The 27659-nt window shown below is 40.8% G+C and overlaps 2 protein-coding genes across 7 annotated transcripts; both read right to left on the bottom strand.

Annotated features, from left to right (window-relative positions):
* Positions 1-13: 13 nt before the first annotated feature.
* SFT2D2 (SFT2 domain containing 2) lies at positions 14-14819 on the bottom strand. 5 transcript variants are annotated; one of them, XR_005932785.1, is made up of 11 exons: positions 14642-14819; positions 13956-14042; positions 13555-13640; positions 12360-12441; positions 10307-10342; positions 10135-10193; positions 9351-9380; positions 7188-8701; positions 6246-6298; positions 428-579; positions 14-156 (listed from the first exon to the last, which is right to left on the bottom strand). XR_005932785.1 is itself a non-coding variant. In XM_030020525.2 (8 exons), the coding sequence occupies exons 1-8, from the start codon at positions 14702-14704 to the stop codon at positions 8662-8664; spliced, it is 483 nt and encodes a 160-aa protein (XP_029876385.1). In that variant the 5' UTR covers positions 14705-14819; the 3' UTR covers positions 4286-8661. The 5 variants fall into 5 exon arrangements, 1 of the variants encoding a protein (XP_029876385.1); XR_005932786.1 differs by lacking the exons at positions 14-156; positions 428-579 and adding an exon at positions 586-696; XR_003924338.2 differs by lacking the exons at positions 14-156; positions 428-579 and having other exon boundaries at positions 4286-6423; positions 8599-8701.
* A 1113-nt stretch (positions 14820-15932) lies between these two features.
* TIPRL (TOR signaling pathway regulator) lies at positions 15933-27616 on the bottom strand. Of its 2 annotated transcripts, none has more exons than XM_030019920.2 (7): positions 27368-27616; positions 24234-24413; positions 23291-23390; positions 21995-22126; positions 21488-21583; positions 20668-20730; positions 15933-18945 (listed from the first exon to the last, which is right to left on the bottom strand). In XM_030019920.2, exons 1-7 carry the CDS (start codon positions 27466-27468, stop codon positions 18796-18798), a joined length of 822 nt encoding a protein of 273 aa, XP_029875780.1. In that variant the 5' UTR covers positions 27469-27616; the 3' UTR covers positions 15933-18795. The 2 variants fall into 2 exon arrangements, with proteins under 2 accessions (XP_029875780.1, XP_040980685.1); XM_041124751.1 differs by lacking the exon at positions 27368-27616 and adding an exon at positions 24531-25072.
* Between the last annotated feature and the right edge of the window lie 43 nt (positions 27617-27659).

Genomic DNA, 27659 nt, shown 5'->3' on the forward strand with positions numbered 1-27659 from the left:
GTAGTTACCTGTGGCTGGCTAGTGGGAATAGCCCAATTGCTATTTTCAGCCTGGGGAAGGGTGTTTCAGCTGCAAGAGTTCAGACTAAGAGCAATTTGTGATGTATGTAGCAACATATCCAGAAGGCACAGCTCACCACTGACGTATCTTTCCAGCCTAGAAGAATTAGCCAAAGAAATAACAAGTTTGCATGCATGCAAGCAAATGATCAGCTGAATGCACTTGGGCCCGAGATTTTACTTTAAAATACACATCCAGACCCATATGAATCCCATCCTACACATCAAGCTTCTTCACATCGTATATTCCCATGGCAGCTGTGTGAAACAGAGGGCTGCAGAAGAGAAACCAGACAGATTCATAGTCAAAGTTATTTGCTTATTGTTGGCTTTTCATTTAAAAAAATATTAAGGGTGAAAATCTTTACCTTGAATACTTAGCCTGTTTCAGAAGTAAGAAACATCTCTAATCTTATGTCCCTCTGTTCATCTAAATAATGACTTCGAATCCTTCCCAAACATCTCTTCTCTCTCCTGCTTTCTTGCAAGATTAATTTTCCCAAGTCTAAAGATGGTGAAACTGAGGCACAAACAGATTAACGTCACTGGATGTAGGTATTGCCGGGGCACTGAGAATAATCCATTCTCAGCTGTCAGGTGGGTTATTTCTTGGGCTGGAAGTTAAATCTCGCCGAACCTGACATTTGAAGAAAAGGTAGCTGCAATTACAGAGTAACACAGTAACAAGGTGACTGACAATCATTGCCACTGCAAGTGGGATAGAGCAGGGCTGGAGGACAGAAGGCTATTACCCCTCTTGCACTTGTCCCCCATTTAATTAAACAAGCAAATCAGTAGGGGCATCGGAAGGAGCAAAAGATGCTCATACAAAACCTGCAATATTGTAAACTCGTTAAAAATGCAAGTACAACACTCATAACCAGCTCCAGCCATGTCCAGGATTTACTAGTAAGAATTTAGGGACTCATATTTTTAAATGAAGCAACGAGGACTGGGGAGAGCAGTGAAAGAACAATCCTGCAAGACTTACTGGAGTTTATAGACCAAGTTACAGCAGGAAAAAAAAGGTATTATTTTTGACTTTCTAATTAAACTCGTTCTAAAACCCTCCTGGCCACCAGCTGGTGAGATACACCAGAAAGAAAAAACAAAAAAGAAAAAAGGTTAATTAAAGAGGCCTTCCTTGCCTTGACATTGGATAGCTGTTTTTTGGCCTTTAGGTGCATGTTTCCAAATAAAAGGCAGCCCTTCCGTGATCAGATGAAATCGCAGAGAACAAGACTCACTCTTTCCATCTCCAAAGCTCCCCCTGAAGCATTCAAACAACTAACCCCCCTCTGAACATTTAGTCCCAACAACACAGGGAAATGTAACCTCCATCACCATGACACTCCTAGGAAATCAACACCTATCGACTACCAAGGAATAATTAAGAGAGGATAAAAAGACAGCTGCTTTCCCTCTGTTTTTTAATCACGGATCCAGCCCCTTAAGAGATTGCTAGGTTAGAAGAGACTTAGAGAAGATTAGCCTTTTCATTAATGTTGGGGGGTGAGGGGACAGTTTCAATAACTTCTACCAGGTATGTTTTTGGCAGTGAGGCAGGCAGCTTGTTCAAGTAGTACCTCCCTGCCTGGTGTTATAATTGAGATTATAACTAAGATTAATCCTGAGCCCAGAAAGCATGGGAGGCTTTCCAGAGCAACCTTTCTTCTTTTTAAAAAGAAGAAGAACAACAACAAAAAAATCCTGATGTAGTCAGGCTGGTGATAAATGTAAGTTAGTTTGTTTTAAACAATAATGATACTTTTCCCTAATTTGTTTTTCCTACTTGAAGATATTCAGTGCTGTCTCCAGACATGGATTAGCATCTAGAGCAAGAAACTATTACTGTCCCCATTTTTAGGGCCAGAAAATAATAAAAATAAAGAATTTGAGAGATTCTAAACAAAATTTTAAATTCTATTTACAACATTTCAGAACAAAAGTCACAGGTTCAGTGTTTATATTAGGGAAATCAAATGTGCACTTTTGACTTGGATGTGTAACTTAAAGCTTTTTGTTAACTATGAGAGTTAACAAGTTGCAAGTATAACTCGCTTGAAGCATTTAATTCTCTCAAAAGTGGTGAGCCTGACACATCCTGTTACACACAACTAGAAAACACGGGAGTACACGCCCATCATAAAATAATTTTTTATTATTCCACATATTTAGAAGCGACAGCCCTTCAGAGCTGCAATGAAATCATGTTGGCCAGCCAATACTTTCAACGTACCATTTTTTCACTACACCAACATTACTCCATACTTGCTTCTGCAGAGATTTTAAAGCACAAACTCTCAGGAATAACTTGTTTTAGACATGCCACAAGGGAACCCAAGAAAAACTTAAAAGGGTTTCAAATAAGCTAACTTAAAATACCAATCCCAAAGATTGGCAGCTTAGATATACTATTCCATCTCTAATTCATCAGAAGCTTCCTTCACAAAAGTGAAAAAACAGCGGATTTTTTTTTCCCCCTTCAGGCATCTCTAGCTCTTCATGGCTGGGCAGATAGAAGCCTGTACCCCCACTGGATACTGCAACCAAGACTGAGCTCAATAGGAAAGGTACAAGTAAGGGAAGGAAATAAATACCAACCCCCAACTTTGAACTTCTTGCATCCACAAAATACCCTCTATTGCAAATCAGACCTTATGGAAGAAGGGAGAGGGGCAGGCATTATGAGTATGGCAGCCTTCCAAGTCTTGTCACTGAATTTGAACATGGTGCTGATGACTCTGCCCCAATATTTATAGATGGGATTCAGGGACTAGATACTGTAGTACAACTGATAAACCCTTTCACAGAGTATTTCTAAGGAGCAAAGTCATCTACAGAATACACTTTCCCTACAGGGCTCCTGATCATGCATTGTTTAGAGGTTTCAAATGAAGACTTAATTTTATTTAGTTTTTTAAATCATTCAGGTATTAAGACCTCAGCATGAGAATGATGTGGCAAAGTTCTACAGCTTTGCTGTTAGGCAGGAGGTTGAACTAGGCAAGCAAAATAGCTCTATGCTATTAAATATGGAAATGATTTATTGCCCTTTTAGGACTCAGATTCATAGCTGTCTTAATATGAAACAGCTATATCAAGCTCTCCTTACAGTCCCTGGAAGCTCTAACCTTTTTAAAAAGATAAAATCCAAACCCCTACGTTTCTACATTACAGGAAGACAGGCTGCTGCTTCTGTTTCAAACAAAACTTTGGAGTTTCCTGTAGGACAGAAGTTTCAGTTTAGTCAGCTTTGAGACAGAGCTTGCTTAGAAGAACAATAAAAAAAAAAAAAAGTAACTGAAAACTTAACAGTCTCCCACAGCATGCAAGTCTCACCACCACCCTTGCAAAAAAATTCAACTGCTTTGGTTTGCCCTGTCAGTCAGAAGAAAGTTTAATGTACTCTGAACAGCCCAATGCAGAGCCTCATACACTGTCAAGGAACATTAAAACCACAGCAAGTGTTTGGATGCGTATTAGGCACAAACTTAAACAGACATGCTTTCAAATCATTGCCTCTAACTCTACTTTTAACACACATTCATAAATCATTGACTTTTTACTTCCAGTGTATACCAGTATTCAGATTGTATTTATTCCACAAAGAAGAGCCAGAGGCATGTTGCTTCATAACTAGCCTTTGCTGACAGAATAGCATCAGGAATTATTTGCTCTGTAGCATGGACTAAGCCAATAGTTTGTTGGCACATCTAGGCTGACTCCTGAGGTAAATAAGTAATAATAAAAATATCATCTCCACCTTAACATATCTAGTTGTGCCAACTGTGCATGTAGCTACGCCAATAAGAATTTGGTTGAGCTAGTTATAAGTTGGGTGAAGCAGCTGCACAGCAGTGGTGACACGCAAACTCCCCTCAGCAGTACGTGTTGTGTACACAGCAAAGGAAGTGAGGACAAGACAATCACTTTGTTCATTTTTTAAAAACAAACAAAAAAGAAACCAACCCACAGCAATTCCAACATCATCTGGAGAATCAGCATCGTTAAAAACTCCATATTAACCATAAGAGCAATTCATTTAATGCAATGACAACTTTATTGAAAGAAAAAACCCAGCACATGTAAGTAAAGATTTCACTTCATTACAGAAAAAGTTTTTAGGAAAAAAGATGTTTATCAAAGTAGAAATCAAACAGTGTAAATACACAGAAAAACCACAACAGCAAACAATCAGTAACGGTATAAAACATTGTGGAGAATTTCTGAGAGTTTGGGTTTTATTTTACAAAACAATTCCACAGCTGTTAAAAAAAATTTAGTGTTGTCACATTACAGTGAGGCACGTGGTTTTAAGAAAATATACCATTTCTGTGCTTTCTGTCCTACATGGGCAGTATTTGCTATGGTTGTAAACATCAGTATTTAAGACAAACATATTTAAACATCATCCTCCTCCTCAGTTTTGAGAGTCTACAATAGCAACAGTGATCTTTCATTAACATGATTAATCAGAACTAAGCAAGAACCATTCTCAGAAACTCAGAGGCTCTTTCAATCTCGTAGCATACAGCAGAAGGGGATGAGCTTCAAGTGCCCACACTGCTCCACAAGGCAGTTCCCAGAACACAAGCTTCAGACTGCACATAGGCAACAGTGCCATGAGCCTCCAGATGCACTGGAGGCCAGCTGCAATCTACCCGCAAGTCATGATCGATTCAAGCCTGTCATCCTGCATCTAGCTGGAAGCCATCCCATAGCAGAGTCTCCACCCTCCCCCAAACTTCCACAGTAGGTATTCACACAAAAAGCCTCTTCCTTTTTTTAAAACATGACTTCTTAAAAGAATTTCAACTTGGTGCAGAAATTTCTTCCTTGGTTTTTGTAACAGCACATGAACGATCTTATCACTGTAAATACTAAACAAGATGAAATTGTTCACATCATCACTGAAGAACTGTCTCAGATAGTACCAGTATTCACAATGGACTTCATCACATAGAGCAAAACTTTGAAGTAACTAAAAAAAATCCCACATTTTAATGTATAAAATCTCAGTACTTTGGGAACAGATGACTACCACCCTCCCTGTTTCCCTTTCTACAGTATCTGTAAAGTCAGCTGATCCCAGATATACACATTTCATGCTAGAACTGCATGCTAAGGCTGCTTGGTTAAGGTTATGTTAGCTGTTCTGCAAAAAGTAAAAAAAAGTGGATAGGCAAGTTGACAGCGAGGCTGGGCAAAAAGCACTTTCTGGTAGAACACCAAATCCTACTAAGATGGGAATCCAACATCATACAAGTTTCTTCAGGAAAGTCAGCCTTGAGTTACGTGCCATAGACAACTAAGCAAGGACTTTGGGAAGGAAGGAGCTTTGTGAGTTAAAACACAAACATCTCTCTTCGCAGTAGAGTGCATAGAATAAACATTCCTGCCTTGAAGGACATTAAGATACAAAGCTAGAGAAGGCTTCAGAAATGCCCACCATGCTTCCTGCCAAGCAGATAACCAAAGCTGATGATATCAAAACTTAAGAGAAAGTAGTTTTAATGACAAAAAAAAAAATGGTATAATGGTATAATCTAATTCAGATTGTGGCTGGTGAAGAGGGAACATTCATATACTAGTTTACTCCCTGATTATGTAAAATCATATAAAATAAAGTATTTTAACAAAGTGGAAAAATCTTTTGCTGCTAAACTTGGCAATAGCCTGAACACAACTACTTATAAGCGAGTAAGAATCTGAAGAGTTTTGTTCTGGTAGAGAAGAGTTATTTTAAATCAAAACTGCTTATAGATGACATGACAAACCCTGAGTATGTTTCACATATTGGCAAGAATACAGTGAGTCTCTCCCACTGTCTGACCTTCACAGGAACAGAATACAACACCAAAGGGCAACATAAACCCTAATGGCACTCTGGTGATCCTTATGCCTTTGCCATCTCCCCTTGGGTTCCCTTCCTTTAAGGGCACAATTACTTAGCCTCATGTGCTATGCAGTCAAATGAAGATTTGTTCTCTCTTACTGAATAAAAGGCTGTGGAGCTGGAAGTACAGCTTTAAAAAGGAAGAGGGGGGGGAATCCATTAAGTTTACACCATATCTATTAGTAGTTTCCTCAATTTCCTACTTCTAAGTGGCTGTGCTCACAACAGTCAGCTAAAAAGGTTCCAGTTAGCTAGTATGCAAGTTGAAAAACTAATATTCAACATACCCAATTCTAGTGTTCTTCTAGACAAACTGCTGGAGAGTCAGGGTACCACAATCCTGCACAAGCTTGTCAAGGAATAAGCAAAAGCCTTTTACTCCTTATCTGAAGTATTCAAAAAAAGAACCCCAGAAGTCAAATTCCATTGTGTTGGCTGATGATGATCCAAGTTAACATAACTTTCCTGGAGAGGGAAAGGAGAAATAGTGCATGCTATACTTGTAGCGTTTTCCAGGAACGTCCAGAGATGTTAAAACTAAAGAAATACTGGAATGTAAAAGGCATTAGGGTTGCATTTAAACTGCCCTTATACAAAGGAATTCTGTAAACATTATCAAAGTCCTAATAAAAGACTAACACAGGTCCTTTGACAGATGTAAATTAGGTTTTGAACCTACTCCCTGATAAAAAAGACACACATCAGTTAGATACTTGTCTTAGATCAGTCAGGGAAAAGAAGTATCAGTATTCTTTAATTCCCAGTCTCTCTTGGGCATTTAACTAATTCCTCCTTTCAAGAAAAGCAATAGTCAACCCAGTTATTTCAACACTAACTTCCAAATCCTAGGGGTGGGGGGGAAGCAGCACTGGGACATAACACTTGAACATCATCCTGTATAATTGCTTCATCCCAGTATCAGTGCCATGTTTTCAAGGTGGCATTTTCCATTCAAATGCTTTTGTAACAGTAACTCTAGCCAGCTGGAATCCACACAAAGCCTGTTAAAGTTTCCTTTTCATACCATCCTCAGAAGGGAATATTTCTTCTTTTTAGAGGATCCTAACAGCAGTTAAGGACACTTACGTTTAAGATTTTCTATTAACTCAGTTTCTAGTAACTTTCTGGAATCCATACAATTATTGACTTCACTGTAGGCTTATACTTTATTGCCAAGTAGATCTAGGTTTTTCCTACATTAAAAACTTTGTGGTACATGTCAAGGATACACTTGCCATGCAAGCACAACGCTGTTAAATGACTAAATTCCTGGTAGATGGAGTAAGAGAGGCTTCAGCTCATACTAAAGTCCACTGGATAATCATCTTCATAGACACTGACTCCAGCAAGACAGTTTGGTAAGCAGAAAAGTGAAAGCAGTTAAACAGTATCTCACATAACAGAAGCGGGAATCTGTGCGCAGATATTAAAAAACTGACCACTGCAATGGTTTGGGAGTAAATGATTATACATAGCTCAGAAGATAAAGAGAATGTAGAGTGGCCTTGGAATTTGGATACCGACTGTTCAGCTTTTGTTTGGAGCTGGCAGCTAGATTGTTACACGCTTTCTTTGCTAGGACAGGCAATAGAAAATTGTACTTTCTCCTCAAAGCAGAAGTTCACTACTATATACAAGAGCTTTAGGAGAAATGAAACTGATCCCACTTAAAAAAAAAAATAGGATTGTTGGAGTTTTAACTTAGTTACAAGTTCAGAAGAAAATGTCTTCTCCCTAGCCCAGACTGCTTAAACAATAGCCCACTTCCACCTCATCAACAGAGTTTGTCCTTTGAGACAGGACATACATAAATTCTCCTTTTGCTTACCTATCATGCCCTCAGCTTCACACTGCTCCTGTGCTACAGCTGGGGAAGAAGAGAAGCACCTTGCTCCACATGGAAAATTTCAGTTTCTTACCTTGTATGTGTTGCCTTGCCTACAGCTAATGGTAAAGAACTCAGGCTCCTGGCAGCTGAAAAAATTCTATTAACCTTATTTTGCAAGTGCTTTTCCTACAGGAACAAGTTTTTACAGATGCAAATGTCCCTTTCATGTATTTTAAGGAAACACCATCAGTCTAAACTGAAAATTAAGTACTTCGTTAAAGATGCAAACATTTCATACTTATTCCAAAACAGCCTTTTCACTTAGAATTAAATTTTTTAGAAGTCTCATAAACCTAAAATTTTGCAAGGGAGGCAGGAAAAGAAAGAATACCAATATTCCATTATCCAAGGCAAATAGTGCAAAGATTAAGTGACTACATGCTATTTAAAAAACCCCAAGTTGTCAGTAAGAAATCAGTTGCCAACTGATTTCTTTTTCTTGAAAAAGAAATCCTCTAGACTGGCATAGTCCCATCAGAGTCGAGGTCTCCATTTTACAGACTTCACGTATTACTTTGTTACTTTTGCAAAACCACACAAATACATGATTTTACATAAGAGTTATTATAACAAATTCTGGACCTTTGCCCAGTTCTTCTGCCAGACCGAACTTCATTTGATCACAAGCACCCTGTCCTACAGACACCATTGCTTACAAAACCAGGCAATTGCATACACTGGATTTAACACAAGGAGCTTCTAACAACAAGCTGAAAGGCACATGTTTAAGACAGAAGTAGAAAAATACATACACAGTGATCTTAACATAGTTCTACTATACTTCCTAGAACTTTGTGAAGCATCCAGTATTCCTGTTAGGACAGACAGACCGAAACACATTTCTTCACAGCATCCCTACAGGCAGGAGAAAAAAAAAAAAAAAAAAGAAAAAAAAAATCAGTTATGCTGCTTGATGAGACTCATTCCACGCTGCTATCGCACTGACACTGAGGACTTTAAATATCAGCTGACCACGTATTAATTGCGCTTACATAGTTAGCATGACTACGTGAATGCATTAGAGACAAGCGGGTCTGCTCACTGTCCACCTGCCCAACTGCAATGGAAATGACACCTGTAAGCTCGTATTGAGGCGGTGCGCTGAAGAAGCGTGGGGCTGATGGAACAGGATAGAGAACTGTGTGCTCAAACACAGAATAGTGCTCATGGGGCAGAACAGGAAAAAAAGGTACACAGAAGATGACACTTGTCTAGTAGCATTTTGGACCAACATTTAGGCATTCCAAAGGCAAGCCTTAAGTTTAGCATGTGGTCAGCACACTTACATATTTTTATAGGAAGCCCTCTCATTTTGTTACATTTGTGTTCTTCCGCTAGAAAAGATGCTTAGTTTTGTTTTCAGGTTTAACTACCTGTATTTCCTCCCCCTAAAACGCCATCATGGAAAAACTTCTAAAGCCATACATTACAATGCTTCTATAAACTATTCTTCTGTATCATTAAACCTCAAGATGACAAAAAGTAAGGGAGTAGGGAAGCTTACCTTGCAAATGGTATGAAGGAAATGCTGTACCTAAGAAGAAAGATTTTTAAGGTTACTCTTCATGTCAGATTTTATTAGAGTCACAATCAAGAACAACCCCTCTGATGCTCTGAACAAGTTAACTGCAAGATGCACAATCAAATGAAGCTTTGAGTTTGTGAGTAACAGGAATGAGTATCCTTGCAGCCAGGTTGTGAAATACTACGGCAAAATCACGGGGCATACTGTAGAAGCATTTTAAACACAGTTCTCCTGCACCCAATATTCTTCACACTCCAACGCCTATAGGCAGGTAAGATTAGTCTTGAGGGCTGGCTAGATTTCATATCAGTTTCTGTACAACTTCTGTGACGTTACACAGAGCATATATTAACTTAAAGAACAGTGACACTTAATTTGATTGGCATATCTGGGTCTTTTAACAAGACAAATTCAGGAGAGCATAGAAGAGGAATACCAGACAGCAAGCAACAAATTGATTTTAAAGGGAAAGAAAAAAAAAAAGCAGTTTTACTTCAAGCTCACAGAAATTAAACACGTTCAAAGGAACTTCCCCCAGCAATGGAGCCCTGAGCTCCATCTCCAAAGCCTCTGAAGTTGTGTGAGAGGCCAAGAAGCAGGAGCAAGTCAGCTCCTCACTGATGCACTGTCTTGCTTCTAGGGGAATGTTGAGATAAAAATTTTCCTTCCCTCTAACTCATGCAAGGTCAAAATCCACTCACAAATTCAGCTACTGATGTTAGGTGCAATAGAAAATGGAGTGTGTGTGAAAGTAATCACTTACCATGCCAAGGCAAAAAACTGAAAGATGCAGAAAAGGAGCGCAAGTCCTTCCTTACGCCACTGAAGGAGAGAAAGGGGGAAGGGGGGAAGACACACAGCAGAGAAAACAGTATAAGAATCTTAGCTTTAAAATATACTCCAGTTATATATACATATAGGACTCAAGTACTCACCCAGAAAGCAGAACACAGTGTTAGTATGAGACACAACTAGAAGAAAACAAACAATTTCTATTAAAGATAGAAACAACTCCAGTTTTTAATAGATGTTGTAACACTGTAATGGGTTCCTTCACAGAGACAGAAACAGATTACATCATTTCATAGTTTTATCCAATCCTGCATAAGCGTTCCCTGTATTTAAAATGCTCTCACTATTACATTTCTGAAGTGAATTAAAGCAATGAGGAAATATCAGCCTGATATCTCCAGAAAATAATTTTATAGCTGCAAAGGAACAAGAGGAAGAGGTCCCTACTTCATCCCACACACTTCTGGTATCATAGGTATACATCACACTTCATCATTTTGCATAAGTAAGACTTTTCAGTTAAAACTCCAGTCTTTCTGCTTCTGTACATGCCACATTTCCCGTTGATTCTCAAGGTTACCATGGGGTTGAAGTTAGGTCATTACTTAATTCTTACCAATTAAAACTACAATACACTTTTAAGAACTTTCAGCTCTTCCTTAGTAGCTCTCCTGTTTAGTATGAAGTCCAGCACAGCCATTCAAACTGGCACTTTTTCTTTTTTCAACACAGTTAAAATTTTGAGGGGTAATAGGCCATTTTGAATTATTTTCTGTTTTAACTCTCAGTTTTAAGAGGAGCCTCCTTTTAGTTCAAGTTTTCATTTTCAATTTAAGACACGACAACTCATTTAGCTATGACAGATGCTGATACTTGATCTTCCTCCATCAACATCTAACAGCCTTTTAATACACATGTACCACTGTGCTAGTAGAGATTATAACATGCATTTTTCTGCTTGACTTAAAAAAAAAAAAAAAAAAAATGTAGTACTACATATTCAAGACAGTAACACATGCATTGCCAAAGAAGTCATACGCCTCCCCTCAACCATGATTATTGACGTTAAATGTAGTTTTTCCATTAGTTTTAAGGTGGTGATTTACATATTGATCTAAATTCTACATCATACATCTAACAACTGGCTTTATTCCAGTGAACAACATTCCAGGCATTCTCCTGACTCCAGGGATCCTAAACGCATACAAAACACACCACACAGTAGGCTTCTTGCCTGCTGCTGGTCCGTGAGCATACGCAGTCAATTTCTCAAGCTCTATCAGTTGCCTGCAGCCTCTCTGGATGTTTAAAAATAGGAAGCACTGATGCCGAGCGAATGCTCTGAAGACATTCACACTCAAAATGGGAGGACAGTTTCATGAAAGTTAAGCCACCTTCCAGATTTTAGACTCTCAAAGAGAAAATGGAAAAGTTGAAGAGACAAAAAGCACAGGCACTTCAAACAATTGAGAGCCTGAAACTTAACAGCAATTTTCACCTTCCCCTCCCTGCCCCAGTAGAAGGTTGGCCACAACTCCCATTTTCTGAAGATAATTCCAAGAGCTGACTTCAGTTGAATGTTGAATTTGAAAATTCATTGTGTCATACAAGTTTCAAAACCTGAAGCTATCAGCCAACTGGGTTGATTTCTGGATTTTTAATGCAAGATGGGCATAGAGATTCCCCAGTTGCTTTGTCAGGAAATGACGATTTTATCAAGGTAGAAATACCTACACAGCTCTTTAAAGCAAATCAGGTAGAATCTAAAAAGACAAAATTATGCAAAATAGAATGTCGAACAGCTTCCATAGTACAACTCTTTAAAAACTAGCTTCCCATCTTCCATCTTCTAAGCAACATGAAAATTTGATGTTGTGACCTCAAGCACCCTAAAAAAGCGTGTGCACAGTTCACACTCGCCAGCCGCAGGCCCTTAATGCTCGTTTAGCCTAACAACCTGGCTTCAGCTCAGTCTTTCATAATGGGAAGATGGTTTTCTGGTGCTACACGTACCTTTCCACTATAGCAGATGTGCAGGATGTTTGATGTTTTAAGAAAAAAATAAAAAAACCCAAACCAAAAAGCCACCTACAAACACATCTTGAGACATAATTAGATCGATGTATACGAAAGGACTTTACAATGGAAATTGTTTACAAGTTAGCATGAGTTAAAACTGGTTCCTTTGATACTTACTAGCATAACAATAGTAGCAATCAAACGTGTAGGCTCAAACATCCTTTTCAATTGTTTCATTGGTCCCATAAGAAAAAAAGTGCTGTGAAAAAAAAAAAACGAGATGAACACAGAGGTAGAAAAGCAAAAGTGAAACTAGGCAAGATTCCTTACGAAGAGGGGTTATTTTGTTAAATTGTCTCCTGTCATATGGGACATCAGTACACTATGTTGTTGTAGTAATCAGTGCTGCATAACAAAAGAAACAGCATACACAATGAGACAAAATCCATTCCTGCTTTTCTTTGTGCAAGGTATTTATTCTATAATTTTATGCACACTTGTTCAGTTACAATTAACATAAGCAGAGCAGAACTATCAAGCTAGAAGCATAGGTCAAGGTCAGCTTCAATTAGATCATTCCTGACAGATGCTTTTTTAACCTGCTTTTCAAAAACACCAGCCACGGAGGCTCTGCGTGGATTACTAGGTAATCCAGCCCAATTCCTCTACATAAAGGGCTGTTTTCAGGCCTGGATCCATTCTCTGACCCCTTACCAGATCTGCAGCCCTCATTTAGGGCCCTGGTGATTGATACTGCATGAATTACACAAGGTGAAAGTTTTATCTAAGGTGGTATTTCTGCCTCATATACTATATTATTCCACCTCATTACTATATTATTTCCCATTCCATTCCTTGTGCCTTCTAACATCTTGTTAAGTTTCCTCCATCAGAGAAGGTTGTGTCTGTCACAAAGTCAGTGGGGCTGTGCTTCAGGAACATCAATGGCCAGGAAGGCTTATCAAACAGGCCTGCCCTGACAGACAGACTGCCCCAAATACATTCACCAAAGCACACAGAACATTACCAAATGCAAAATGGCAAAGAATTATTTTTGTCTTGAGGGGGAAAAAAACCCAACAAAATCAAAAAGCCTCAGTGCTCAAAGTATCAGTTTGATTCTTCTTTACTGATGAGTAACTTTTCCTTTGAACGCATTGCTAATAACAGTAAACAGAATAAAAATTTACTTCACCATTTCGGGGCACTACCGGGGAAACACTGTTCTTTAAAATTCAGCAACAAGAGAATGATCTACATAAGCAAATCTTTTCACACAAATGCAACAGTTTCTACCACTTACTCACCTTCACCTATCATTCTGCTTTAGTTTCTCGTCTTTATTAGGGGACTAGTATATAAAGATTGTTACCTCCCAATAGATGCAATATTCCCCAGCGTATAAAACACCGCAAAGAGGATCAGCCTTTTCTTTGGTACCCATAGCAGACAACTACCCTAAGAAGAAACATTTAGAGAAAGAAGGGGGGGGGGGGAATTAATATCATTTTTAAATTACAAAAGAAATATATCCAAGAAATGTCACAACACAAAAGAAGCCTTAGGAAAACTTAAACCCAAACTGCAGCATCACACACACAGAAGTAAATTGCATTTATTGGCGCTCTCGTTAAGAGCTAGTGCATTGCATCTAACTGGAACCGAGGCAGCTGCCTTTCTAGAGGCTCAAAAAAAATCAAGCAACAGCATGCAGCAAGGCTGTAACGATCGGGGCTGCTGAAACTCAAGTGAGATCTAGCAAAAAGTCCTTACCAAGAGCGAGCACAGGCATCCTATTGCAAAACAAGCAACGAAGCCTTTCACTCTGGTGCCCCAACCTAACGTAGTCGCATCAATAACCTAGAAACGAGGAGAAGAACAAAGGGTGCAAGTTATTATTTACTTGCCACTTGCCCCCTAAGCTGCTAAACCGCGTCCTGGCGCAAACGGACCCCCAGTTTCCACGCACCCACTCCCGCGGGACGCGCGGGCGCTGCTGAGGGACAGCCAGCCCCCCCCCGGGAGCGAGCGGTCTGCCCCTGCCCGGCCGGCCCGGGTTTATTCCGGAGACCGAGTCATCCCCTCTCGCAAAACGCGGAAGCCAGGGCTCCCTCCCCAGGCGGCGGGGCCGCCGGCGGCGGCTGCCCGCGGGGTAAAACGCGGGGGATTTTAAGCGCGAGTGAAAACGTCCGGAGAGCGGCTCCAGGCGAACCGCCGTCCCCGGCAGCCCCCGGCCGGCTCCGCCCCGGGGAACCGGAGGCCCAACGACGGGCTGAGGCGGCGCAGGCCGGTCCCGCCGACCGAGGGACCGCGGCGGCGCTGAGGGGCGGCCCGGGCCCCCCCGCCGCTGCGCTTCCCGCCTACCACCGCTCGGCAACCGCCGCCCCGGCTCCGGCACGCAGCCCCCCCCCCCCGCCCCCGGCAGGGAGGCAGGTGCGGGGGGGGGAGCGGAGCGTTACCTCAGCCAGGCCGCTTGGCTCCTCCGCGTCGCGGCCGCTCAGCACCCTCTTGAGCTTGTCCATGCCGCCCGCCTCGGCCCGCGCCCCGGCGGCTCTGCCTCACGCACGGCCGGACTGCCCTTCCCCTCCTCAGGGACTACCAGCTCCGGCGTGCACCGCGCCGCCGGCGGCTACCTGCGCTCGGCAGGTAGATGAAGGCCGGCGGCGACGGCGCGGAGGCTGCCGGGGGATGTAGTCCCCCGGGCGGGGGAGGCGGGACGGCACCCGGCGGCGAGAGGGGAGAGACCGGCCGCCTCCCGGTCTTGAGGAGCGGCGAAGCGGCGGTGAGTCCCCCCGGGGCAGCGGGGCCCGGCGGGGGGGGAGGGCCGGAGGCGCCCCGAGCAGCCGTGCGGCGGCGAGCCCTGCGCTCGGAGCCACAGCCCGCCGCCGTCTCCTGAGGCGGTGCCCCGCCGCCACGGGGGTCGGGTGAGGGACGCCGAGGGGAAAAAGGTCCTGGCAATGGCGTAGCTGGGCCTCTGCTCCCCGCCGGACGCGCCAGCCGCCCTGTGACAGCTCTCCTGGAGCGGGCGCACGAACTCCAGCGCTGCAAACCCTCCGAAGCAGTGAGACTGAGAAAGACCAGCCTAGCGCCGATTTCCAGGTTCGTGGGGCAGAGAGATCGTCTTCACCCACATCTGTTGTTCCCTTCCTTTTCATTCTCTCCCCATATCCCTCTACCGCTGCAGTGGACTTAAATAATCCTCTGTTACCGAATGAATTTTGATCACTTCCGTGCTGCATTCATTTGCAGCCTCTTCTTCATCCCAACGCTAAAATCTTTAGCGAAACGAGTGCAGGACGATGAAAAAAGCCACCAGAATTTAGGACTCTAATGGGGAATACAGAGGACCTCACAGTAACTTATAGGTTTGGTTTGGGTTTTTTAAGAGACAGCAAACACTCCCACTTTCCCTGTGACTCGGGCATTTCTTACTCTTCCAAGCATACGACAGCTGACATCCAAACTGTCCTAGTGTTTTCCAGCCTACAGAAAGTAAGAGTCCACACCCTCTGGCAGTTTTACTTGTCTAGTTGTATCCCATCTCCTCCCACCACTTTTGAATCCATTACTTGGCAATAGTGAAGATCATAGAAACAGTAATATAGATTTCTTTTTGCTTCAACTACTGTGGCTCTTCCCCTGTTCTGAAGAAGTCTCACCTTACTTTCGTCACTAGCCAGAGCAGTCTGATGACAGGCAAAGGCATATGGAGGCAGCATCTTACTAGCATGGAAAATTCAGCAGCACAAGTAGTTATTTCAGTTTATTTTGCTCAGATAAAAACAGAACTATAAAATGTTTGGTACATTTTATTTAGCAACATACAAGAATATAAACTGACACGTTAAACTTGCCACAAAACAGCTGGAGAATCACCCCACTCCCTCCCCCTAAAATTATGTATCCGAAGTGGTACTTTTCTGTGGAAAATTTGTACCAGTGAGTTTATACTGCTGCTTCTTGATAATCCATGTGGTGTAAGAGAGTCACAAAGTGCTACAAGTTTTACTTTGTAGTAACTGTAACTTCCTAAACATGTTCTTGTGATTGCCCCAACACATGTGTTCCACTTAAATGCACAGCACCCAAAATAGATGGATATCACATACCTATATAGTCAGGATTCAAGTCCATTCAAGACAATTGTATCAACAGGTCACAAATTAGTATGTATGATGGACAAGATAAAATACACAGTATAAGCTAAACATGCAGAGCACCCTTTTCAACGCTAGGTGTCGATTCTGCAGGCTCCCCCCCACTATACTTTAGCCTAATAAGGCTTAATATTAGCATCACTGACCAAACCCAAATCATAATTTTAATTAATGAATGCAGATATAGTTTCCTTCATGCTAGCAATACATCAGCTCTCCTCTCAGTCACTACCAGCTTTAAAGTGTGTTTTTATAAGCCTTTAAGGCATGTAAAATAATATATGCTTAGAATAAAAGTGCCATGATTTACTTGTACCAGCAAAATATCTCTTCACCCACATCTGTTGTTCCCTTCCTCTTCACTCTCTCCCCATATCCCTCTACCACTGGAGTGGACCTAAATAATCTTCTATTACTGAATGAATTTTGATCACCTCCGTGCTGCATTCATTTGCAGCCCTTTCTTCATCCTGACACTAAAATCTTTAGGAAACAAGTGCAGAAAGATGAAAAAAAGCCACCAGAATTTAGGACTCTAATGGGGAATACAGAGGGCCTCACCTCTATTTCAAAGTGGCCATAAATTCACTCACCCAGATCATGTCTGGCTGATAATTTCTTTCAGAGACTGTTTAATTTCAGTTCTCTTCTCTCATTTTATCCTATGGATCATAAAATTTTTTGCAGTAATCCTTTCCAAAGGATTCCAAAGATAAGGCTGAAAGTGTATTCAGGAAAAAAAAATATTCTAATCAATAACTTATTACAAAATAATCCTCGCAGACTTTCAGTGCGTTAGGTATGTATTTTACATACATTTTTACATACACGGAACTGAGGCACAGAGAAGTGACTTCCCCATGGTTAGAGTAAATCAGTGACACAGGAAAAACTGCAGTTAGTTCCTGCCTTTCAACCTTATGATCAATTCATTAGACCAGGCTGCCTCAAATAAAAGTGAAATAAAGTGTGTTGTTCGTTTTTTTTAAGAAAACAGTCACTTAGATGGCAGTAGACTTTTTTTCTGAAAATGTCAGGGTCTTCTCTAAGTGAAAACCATTTCTCAGAAGACCTGGTTAAGTACCAGGTTTTGAGATGGGTTGTTTCTATTAAGCCATGGAGTGTAGAATATGAAGATTTTTAAACAAAAACTCCAAGACATCAGGATGTGTACACATTCTTATCTGCCATCGCCTTAAACCACAAGGCCTGCTTTTTGCTACAGTCATTTGCTTCTTGCACTTGAGTGTGAGCAGTAAACCTAGCCAAGTCTGTTTAGCTCCCCCATTCTTAGGCCAAACCATTAACATAATTTAGGATTTCCAAAAGCAATACAAATATTTGAAGTTTAATCTACACAGTGTTGAGTTAAAACCATGACTATACATGTGATCACATTTCTATTATTATCAGAACTTGAAGAATTTTAAAAATAAACCAAAATGATGTTTCTGGAATACATGTTAGCATCCTTTTAAGGCTATATAGGATCTTGTTTCTCAAACTGCAAATACCAGCATCCTTTAGGGAGTAGAGACTAAACACCCCTCTCTTCCCCAGCCTTAAGCCACTCTGCAATTTAGCAATTTGACTGTCAGGGCAGTATAACCATCATACATGGGCACCATCCAATACGTCTAACAGAAGGTCAATACAGTACAGTGCGTCTCCAATATAGTACGTGACTGTAGCAGCATACCAACCCCAAGTAATAGTCTCCAGAACTGCCTAGAGAAATCTGGCTAACATCAGATTAAACTAGTATTTGTGAAGAGACTTACCAGTGTGTTAACCTCCAGCTTTTCTCCTGCTCTGGAGTTAATGCCTCACAAATAAGGTAATTTTACCTCTATATATAGTGTCCAACAAATGCAATTTTTTTTTTCTTCCTTAAACCTATCCTCAGATGAGATGAATATTCTTAAGTTAGAATCTGGATCAGAGACTCCAAAAAGTAACATAGTTGGTTATCAGCTCATAGTAGGGGAAGCAAAGCAAAATGTTTAGTTTAGGTCTGACAGCTCAAAATAAATGCAGAGGAAAACTTTTTTTTTTTTCCCTGTGGATAATTTCTCAATAAAAATAAAATTATGTGTATTTTATGACTCCAGTAGTCTCTTAGTATCTGAAGCAGCACAGAAGTGTTTGCGGTGGAGGGTCCAGACAATACTGCCTAACCAGTGAACTAAACAGAATCCACATTCTTAATTGTGAGCCTTTCTCCAATGCCATTGAAAATTATAACTCACGACCAGCCTATCATTAACTCCAGATACAGGTTAAAAAAGAAACAAACAAAAAACACCATTAGCAAAACCTGCTTGAAATGTTTTCTCTCAGGGCTACAGAAAAATTAGCCAGATTCTTTATTCCACTAGTAGTGAAACCGCCCCCCATGGCAATGGTTACATGATCACATTATCTCCAGCCTACTTCAAGTCCATATAAAGTCACATTTATTTAGACTTAACACACGTGGTTTCCAGTGATGCTTCTGCTTTTGGCTCCAGCTTCTCTGGGAATTCTAGTTTTTCACAGATTGTCTCCTTTACGGGTAGATACTGAGAGATCTCATTAGGTTCCGTGAACAGGGAAGGTGGAACGTGCTAAGAAGCAAAAATTTTACATGAAACAAGTGAATGAAAGGAGGGAAAAAAAAAAAAAAAAAAAAAAGTATTCCAAACCCAAACTTTTACAGACAATTAGTCTATAATTTACCTGATTTAAACACCTGAAGTCAGGTATGATTATTAGAATTTACCTTATAACTTCAAATGTACATACAGTCTTTCACTCCTTGTGTGGATCAATAGGCTAAGGTATTTAATGTTTTTAAGCAGCTCATTACAAGAGCACAAGAAAGTCAGAGACATTCATGACCTGCTACAATGTTTTAAAAAAAATATATTTATCATTTGAATGCAACAAACAGTCTTTTTGAGGTTCTAGTTCTAGATGAGACTAGGATGGCCACAAGGGATCCCATGGTTAAAGTCTTCTAGCCATTGCAATATATTCACTGGAGTTGCTCAGATTTAGGTATTGATAATTGATACACCTCAACATGTATCTTAGTTTTATGAAGTCTACCACAGACATTTACATGAAATACTAAAATTCCCTGGATTTTAATTTCATATTTGAAGAAATCATAGAATCATAGAATTAGGTTGGAAAAGACCTTCAAGATCATTGAGTCCAAACATCAACCATGCCCACTAAAAATTAGGTGGTTTCATTAAGTTAATATCTTTCTCTGGACATTCCTGTAGACAACTTAATGTCACTACATACAAGACATCTGATGAAAAAAAAAGTATACTGAGCAAACCATCTTTGAACTTTCTAACATTCTTTAAGAAGTGTATTCAGGGCCATTCAAATGTAACCTGTATTTTGGCTACCCCTAAAATGCAAGGAATCATACTGCTGTTCCAATTATTTCAAACCTAAGTGAAGCAGGAATTTTTTTTGCTTTACCTATGCAAGCTGATCTAGGAAACTGAAAAGCCATATGCATTTCCTCTCTATAACAGGCAGTAAAAATTATTTAACAACATAGATGATAATTTTTAAACATGAGATGAAGTAAAACCTACATCACTGATTTATATTTCAAAAACCACAAAACTATCAAAAAAGCTCATGTCTGTATTTAGTCCTGTTTATAGGAATCACATGTTGTAAGAAATGATACAGTGCCCCTTTCCTCAAAAAGAAAAGCATTTTGCCAAAATGCTCAGACCCTCAGAAGGTTAGTAACACATTAGCCGCTTTTTACCAGTGAAGGAAAAACAAGGGAGAAGGAAAGTAAAAGAAGACCCAAGATCAGGTGTTGGGTCAAGAATAAAAATCAACAACTGCAGCTCCAAATGTGCCACAAAATATTCTGAGCCATTACTGGAGTTTTAAGGTGGGCTATTAAACTTATTGGAGAAAAACTGAATGTGTCTATTACCAAACAGATCTTAATCCCTAATACTACTTGCAAGCATACAACCAGCCCTGAATTTAGCATCATGGGACATGGACTACCTGATTTTGTGGCTGAACAGTTCTATGAAAAATAGTTTTAAAATCTTGTTAATCCAAAAGTAGAAAAAGTAAGCCAATCCCATATCTTGTCATGTGATCTGAGCATTTACAAATGCAAATCTGCTCTGAAATCACCAAAATAAATGTTGCATAAGCAGAAGGTTTTTTCTCTGTATCAATTCCAAACCTAACAAAGAATGACTTACAGACACAGTATTTTCTACACTGACCATAAAACAAATTTCAAAAGTAGACAGAAAAAAACCCCAAAAACATTTAAAAAAATGCAATACCTTTAAACTTGATATTTTGCTTTCTCTGGATGTATATTCTCGCAACATGTAGGCCTTGTCAGCCTAATGGGAAAAAAATGGCAAAAATTAATTACAAAATTATCATCTAATATTAGTGCAAAATAAGCACTTTAAATACATTGAATTTAGTAAGCATTTGAATTTAGTTGACCACAGATTTTCACCCGAGAGCAGAAACATATGTTCAAATTCATGAAGACAGAGAAAGATGTTTAGCAATGTTTTCTTTCCCAAAAATCACCTTTCTGCGTGCATGCATGAAAAAAAAAAAAAATCTATGACTGACTATGCTTGTTAATCTTTACTCAGCTAGAACTCCTACATCAGTATGAATACAGCTGGACAAAATAAGCAAACCACTACTGTTACGTTCTGTATTATTTATGAGATACTAGCTCAATGTAGTATGGACACTTATTTGCAAGTTAAAACTTGCAGTCATGTATTAGACAAGCCAAATAACTTTTACTTGGAGACGAGGATAAGAACAGTATCACACCATTTACTGTTGCCTATTTTTTCTCTTGTACTTCGTCTAATCAGCATCTGTCAAATATATTTAAATTATTACGTCACATGAGGGGTAGCCTACTCTGCTCATAGCCTAGCCCCATGGCATCCAGCACTTGGTTGCTACTTCAGCACCACAACAAGAAAATACACTTCAAAGTTCAGCTCAGGTATCCTCTATGCCCCCAAACATCAGAATTAAATTACAGGAGTATCAGCAGGTCTTCTCTGAAAGTAACATGGCAAAGGAGCATCTGTAAAATATTCATGATGCCGAGTAAGGGTTTACCTCATGATGAAGCCTTGTATCATTCATCCTGATAAGTACCCCATCAACTCGCAAGAAAAACCTCAACAGCACAAAAAAGCTGGAAGGCATAACTCTCTGCAAAAATAAAGATGTTCCATTCAGCATATTACAAAGTTTTACTGTAAGTATGCACTTATCTGCATCAGATATTCACAACGGAAGATAGTATGAGGAGCTTTCAGTAGTAAAGTCAAAATTTGGGCTGTTGATATGCTACAGCTATCATTGGACAGCAGGGCAGACAGTGTCTCAAAAGATTCCTAGGCAGGATGCAGAAAGAGGGAAAAGATTGTTCCCTGAAGCAACTGACAGAAAGACTTCAAGACAACATAGTTTCCAGTAAGACTGTATTTCTAAAAGCGAGGATAAAGAACTTTGCATTTTAAACTTAACCCCAGAAGGAACAACATGCAAAAAGTGACTGCATTTTGCATGTATTAGCCAACTGAGTCAGCAAGCATCTTGTATACACCTCTCACTACTCACTATTTTTACACTCAAACTTGATACTCCATGATCGTGAAGTTCATCTTCAAACAGAAGTACTTCTTCAAAAAACATAATTTGTTCCCTAGCTTTCAATTTCTCTGTATTTATGTGTTCTGTTGTAGGAACAACCTAAAGAAAAAGATTAAGAACAGTTAGCCTATTAATTTGTTGCCACACTACATAAAGTTTGCCCTGACCTTTTAAATCCCACAATTGCTCATTTTAGAAAGGAAAAACCTTTTAGGGCACTAAGCTTAAAACATCCCAAATTTCTAAGAGAAAAAGTTAAAATTAAAACCAAAGTTTCCAAGAGGAAACATCAATCAAAGCAAAAACCAAGAGTGGAAAATTATGAATAAACTTCCCTCTGGGCACAGGCTCAGTAGGGTTTCAGCTGCAAACAATTCTGCTCACTTTCTGTATTTCAAAACATTTGAAGATGCCTAATGTTTAACATACAAATGAGAAGTTCTGGGTTATAAACAGGATTCCATGCATTTAGTATCTCTAGCCCACTATAAACCCTGAACAGGATTCTAATAAAGCCTTTCCATGGATATCAAGTACCTATATGTTTTCCATCTCATGGTCTCCATATACACTCATACACTTCCGCTGCCTAAAGACTACGGGCCAACAAGACATGTTTATTTCTATGCTGCACTTTTGATTCCAGAATAACTCAAGTGATCTATAACTAATGCAACCCTAGTAAACTAATATAGGTTATCTGCTTAGTAGCAAGCAATCTGTATAGAGTAAAGAGAAGCTGGGAACTTCAGTCTTATTTTAAAGTAAATAAAGACAAGGGAGGGCCTGTGAGTTTAAATATGAGGAGCTGCTGTTGCAGAAAAACATAAAGCCATTGAAAGCAGCCAGATCTACACATCTGCTTAGACAAACAGGCAAGCAACACAGAGTAAAGGTACTAAAGAATTTCACAGCTGATAGTTCTGTTGTGTGTGAGGAGCTCAGGGCTTCAGAGGGGCACCCAGCAAGCTCTGAAGATCCCATGTGCTTTACTCCTCACTAAGGGACACAATGGCACCTTTTTATATAATCCTAAAATGCTTTAAAAAACACCGCCCAGTTATTAAAATAAGCCATGATTTGACTAGAATAACATGCTGAGAGACATGAAAAGCCCAAATTATACTTTGAAGTCAGAAACTATGAAATATGAAAGATTTTACAGAAGGCTATTGAAAGGTAAATGACAGCTTTAAAGAAAAAAAAGTGTTTGTTTGACTGAAACAATATGCAATCAGCATTTAACAAGGAGAAAATGGTTACCTTTAACGTTGCGGTATCTCCCAGCAATGTTCCTTTGTAGTCTGTTGTGTAAGTCCAATCATATGGCTTGACAACTTCCTTAGTGTGCTCAGTCTCACTCCTCAAGAAGTGAAAGAGAAAACAGCGTGCTTTGTAGTAATTCTTAAAAAATTACAACCCCACATAAGATGACGTATTATGATTCCCACACTCTTCAAGAAGAAAAACAGCAGCATTGTCTGTGCTGCAATGATGATGTCAAGACTTCATCATACAGTACTGCTTCTTTCATAGCATGTTTCCATAATAAATTAGAAAATCATTACCAGAATTCCTGTGCTAACACTATCTCAATCCTATGAGTCAAAATAAAGATTTTGGTTCAATGTTGTTGAAAAATTTCTATTTCAATATCATTTTTTCTTTAAGTAGGCAGAAAGCAATCTGCTGATAACACACAGCAATCATTAACACTGCTATTTGCCTTAGTTTTCATAACAGCTTTGATTTCTCTCTGTGCTTTATTTCTAGGTGCTCTGCAACTAATTTGGTAAATACTAAGCAGTACAATTAGTTCTCATGCATGGTAATGGTTCTGCTATATTCCTAAGGCTAAGATTTTGAACACGTACAGCATTTTGCACTTTGAAACGCCACACAATACAATCTTGTAATGCTCGAGGCCCTATGAATTTGAATAAACAGAAAGAGCATTAAGCCATGTTAAACTTGTAGTTTATATTAAGAAAGCCAAGACCTGTCTGAAAAATGCAGCTGGCCCAATTTCACAGATAGGATGATAACGGCAAAGAAAAGCTACGTGACTTCTGCGGTCACATGTTGTTTCTATGGTAGAATCAAATGCAACATGGTCTTCAAGAGTTCAGTCTGTTCTTTTAACTACTTTATGACAGTTTCACATACAACACACCAATACTTGCCCACTGGTGATAAAATACTGTACCTGCTCTCTTGCCACTCCTCTGCACAAGCCACTTTGATCATACCTTGACAATTATTGACACATTTTAAAGCATCTGTTGCATTGAACTCAATTCCAAAACCACGATCATGCTGTATTCTGAGGATATTGTCACCAAACATCATCTCTGGCAGGGAAGGCATGTGTAATTCATCGGCCAATCTGCACAGAAAAATAAAAGTCCCATGAAGAGAGATCAGTCAGCTATAGTTCAGTGAAAGCAGTCCTTGTTTTGGAATAAGTATTCTTTAGACCATGGTATTTTACAACACACATTACCAGTATGTTCTGCAAAACTTTGTTGTTTTCCCAGTTTAATCATTTGACATGAATTGCAGAGTCATTGATCTAAAGTGACTTTTCCACCACATAAGTATTCCTAAAACATTCCTTCTCCATCAGGCTCATATGAAAGTCTTGTACGTCAGGAAGCAAAAAAAATCTGATATGCACGGAGCAGCAGCTTTCAACCTGTTGTAGCAAATCCCTGGATGATCCATGAACTACTTCGGCAGGTGGCCGAAAAGTTTTAGAACAAGCACTCATTGTCAGCAAGTTTAAATTCACTACGCAGTAGTCCATACCTCCAAAATTAGAAGCCTACAAAAAGCGGCTGAAAACAACCCTGGCAGAGTATGTGAAAAGTGCAGAACACACTGCTTGTGCTCTACTACTTTCCCAAGCTGGCAGAGAATACATACTGGTATTTGTAACCTTAAGCATGAAAGCCACAGCCATAGCCACAAACCTAACTGAACAAAGTACTGCATGAACCAAATAAGCATGATCCCCGCAGAAAACCTCAAACCATCCTATTGGGTTTGCGTGGCAAGGTTTTGGTAGCAGGGGGGCTACAGGGGTGGCTTCTGTGAGAAGCTGCTAGAAGCTTCCCCCATGTCGGACAGAGCCAGTGCCAGCTGGCTCCCAGATGGACCCACTGCTGGCCAAGGCCGAGCCCATCAGCGACGGTGGTAGCGCCTCTAGGATAACAGATTTAAGAAGGGTGAAAAAGTTGCTGTGCAACAGAAACAGCAGCCAGAGAGAGGAGCGAGAATACGTGAGAGAAAAAATCCTGCAGGCACCAAGGTCAGTGAAGAAGGAGGGGAGGAGGTACTCCAGGCGCCAGAGCAGAGATTCCCCTGCAGCCCGTGGGGAAGGCCTTCGTGAGGCAGGCTGTCCCCCTGCAGCCCAGGGAGGTCCATGGTGGAGCAGATCTCCACCTGCAGCCCGTGGAGGACCCCACGCCGGAGCAGGTGGATGCGCCCGAAGGAGACTGTGACCCTGTGGGAAACGCAGGCTGGTGCAGTCTGTGACTGAAGCACTGCATGCCATGGAAGGGACCCACGCTGGAGAAGTTCGTGACGGACTGCAGCCCGTGGGAAGGACTTGCGTTGGAGAAGTTCATGGAGGACTGTCTCCCGTGGGAGGGACACCACGCTGGAGCAGGGGAAGAGTGTGAGGAGCCCTCCCTCTGAGGAGGACAATAAGCAATAAAAACAAAATGCCAAGTGAAATACATTATAAAAGGAAGCTGACTAAAAGCACTGCATAGTTCTTGACTCTTCAAATTTGAAGTAGAGGAACTGTTTTGCAGATCTCATGCTAGGTACCAAGACCTACAGGTAAACAGCTAATTTTGGACTTCTCCTCCCTACCCTGCAAAATCCTCTGTGTTCTGTCAAGCTTGTGTTGTGGCTCTTGCAGCTTTACTTTTCAGCCTTTTTCAACACATTCTGAAAAACTGTGTGTCCCTCAAAGACACCTAAACAGATAAAGGTAATTTCTGAAAATTACAGAGGTGACTATTTTAAAATAGCTACAGTTAAAGAAACCAAATAGATCAGAAGATGAGTACAGCAGGCAATTTGGCTTCTAGACTGGCAGTTCAAGTCTCTCTCTTGTTCACAGATAATGAAGAGAGTTAACATCCTCCTGATCTTAAGAATAAAGATCTTAATTTTTAAGAGGTAGCATCCTACAAAATAAGTCTTCACAAACATGCCGTAAAAATGGGATAATCTAGTAATAGCCCTCCTTCCCCTGCAGAACACAGGTACAGCTTAGCTGGATGTTGAATCCTCATTACAGAAAAATTACTAAGTCACAGGATTCAAATTTTCTTACCTGTAACTGCAAAAACTAAAGGACCATTAGTCAGAAGCAGTTTGAGAAGACTATTTTAGGCATTGAACATAGGATAAAGATGGAGGAAGGAACATAGTTTTTACCTGTTTTAAGGCAGATCTCCAGTTTAAAAAAAAAAACAATCGGTATTAAGCTGTTATGTTACAAAACCCAACATTTACATAGTTTACTGTAATTAAGAAAAAAAGCATAACGTTTCAAGACATGGGACTTTATCAAACACATGAGCCTCCAAAACGCTAAAAGCAATACGAACGAAGATACATTTAACAAGACTAACAAGATTTCCGTGTATGTATTCCAGAAACTGAAACCAAGAAGCACCTGTCAAATTCAACTGCCACCAAGGTCAGCTATGGCACTACACAGCTGAACTGTTCAGTTCCACATTAGCAAACCTGATTTAAGTACTTGATGCTGACACAGGAGCATTTTCTCCAACAGTTTGACAGCAGTGGAAATTACTACTACACGGAGAGAGCAAATAATAAATTTTTAATGAAAACCGCTATCTTAAAATAGCCATTTCCATGAAATAGCTTATGCGAGTCTGTGGACCACATTTAAAAGAACCTTAATCACCATTAGAAAGTAATTAAGAAAAACAGGCTTCTAATTAGCAGGCTTCAGTTCACAGAGGTCTACATCTCCAAAACCATTAGCAATCATTAAAAACGAAGTTCTGGAAACCACCTGAAACCCAAATCGTCCCAGTTTCTCAAGCCAAAGAATCAAGCTCACCCTCGAAGAAAGAGGGGGAACAAAACCCTCCCGAGCTACTGGACTAAACTGCGTCTCCCCCGCCCAGGGAACGTCATTTATTTCTTGCGCAAGGCGACAAAGGGCCCCCAAACCCCTCGCTGTCAGAGACTGAGGTCCCAGCCCCGCGGGGGCTCCTCCCCACGCCCTGGCAGGTCCCGTGTCCGTGTCCGTCCGTCCCCCGCCCCGGTCCGTCCCCAAGCCCGCCCCACCTCTCGGCCTGTGCCGACTTCATAATGTGCGTCCGGGCGGCGCTCAGCTTCCACGGCCCGAAGGTGAAGTCGCGCCGGCTGCTCTGGAAAACGGGGTGCATGGCGGAGGCGAGGGGGAAGGCCCCGCCAAGGAGAAGACAACCGGGGCCGAAAGAGACGGCGGCGGCGGAGCCTGCCCCGCCTCGCCTCTCCGCCGCAGCCCGTACACCCCGAGCGGCAGCGACTGAAGGGACTTCCGCTTCCGGTGGACGTGCCCCTGCGCGCGCAGCCCGGAAGCCGTGCGGCGGCGGGA

Source organism: Aquila chrysaetos, chromosome 7 (genome assembly GCF_900496995.4).
Source record: "Aquila chrysaetos chrysaetos chromosome 7, bAquChr1.4, whole genome shotgun sequence".
Classification (NCBI taxonomy): Eukaryota; Metazoa; Chordata; class Aves; order Accipitriformes; family Accipitridae; genus Aquila; species Aquila chrysaetos.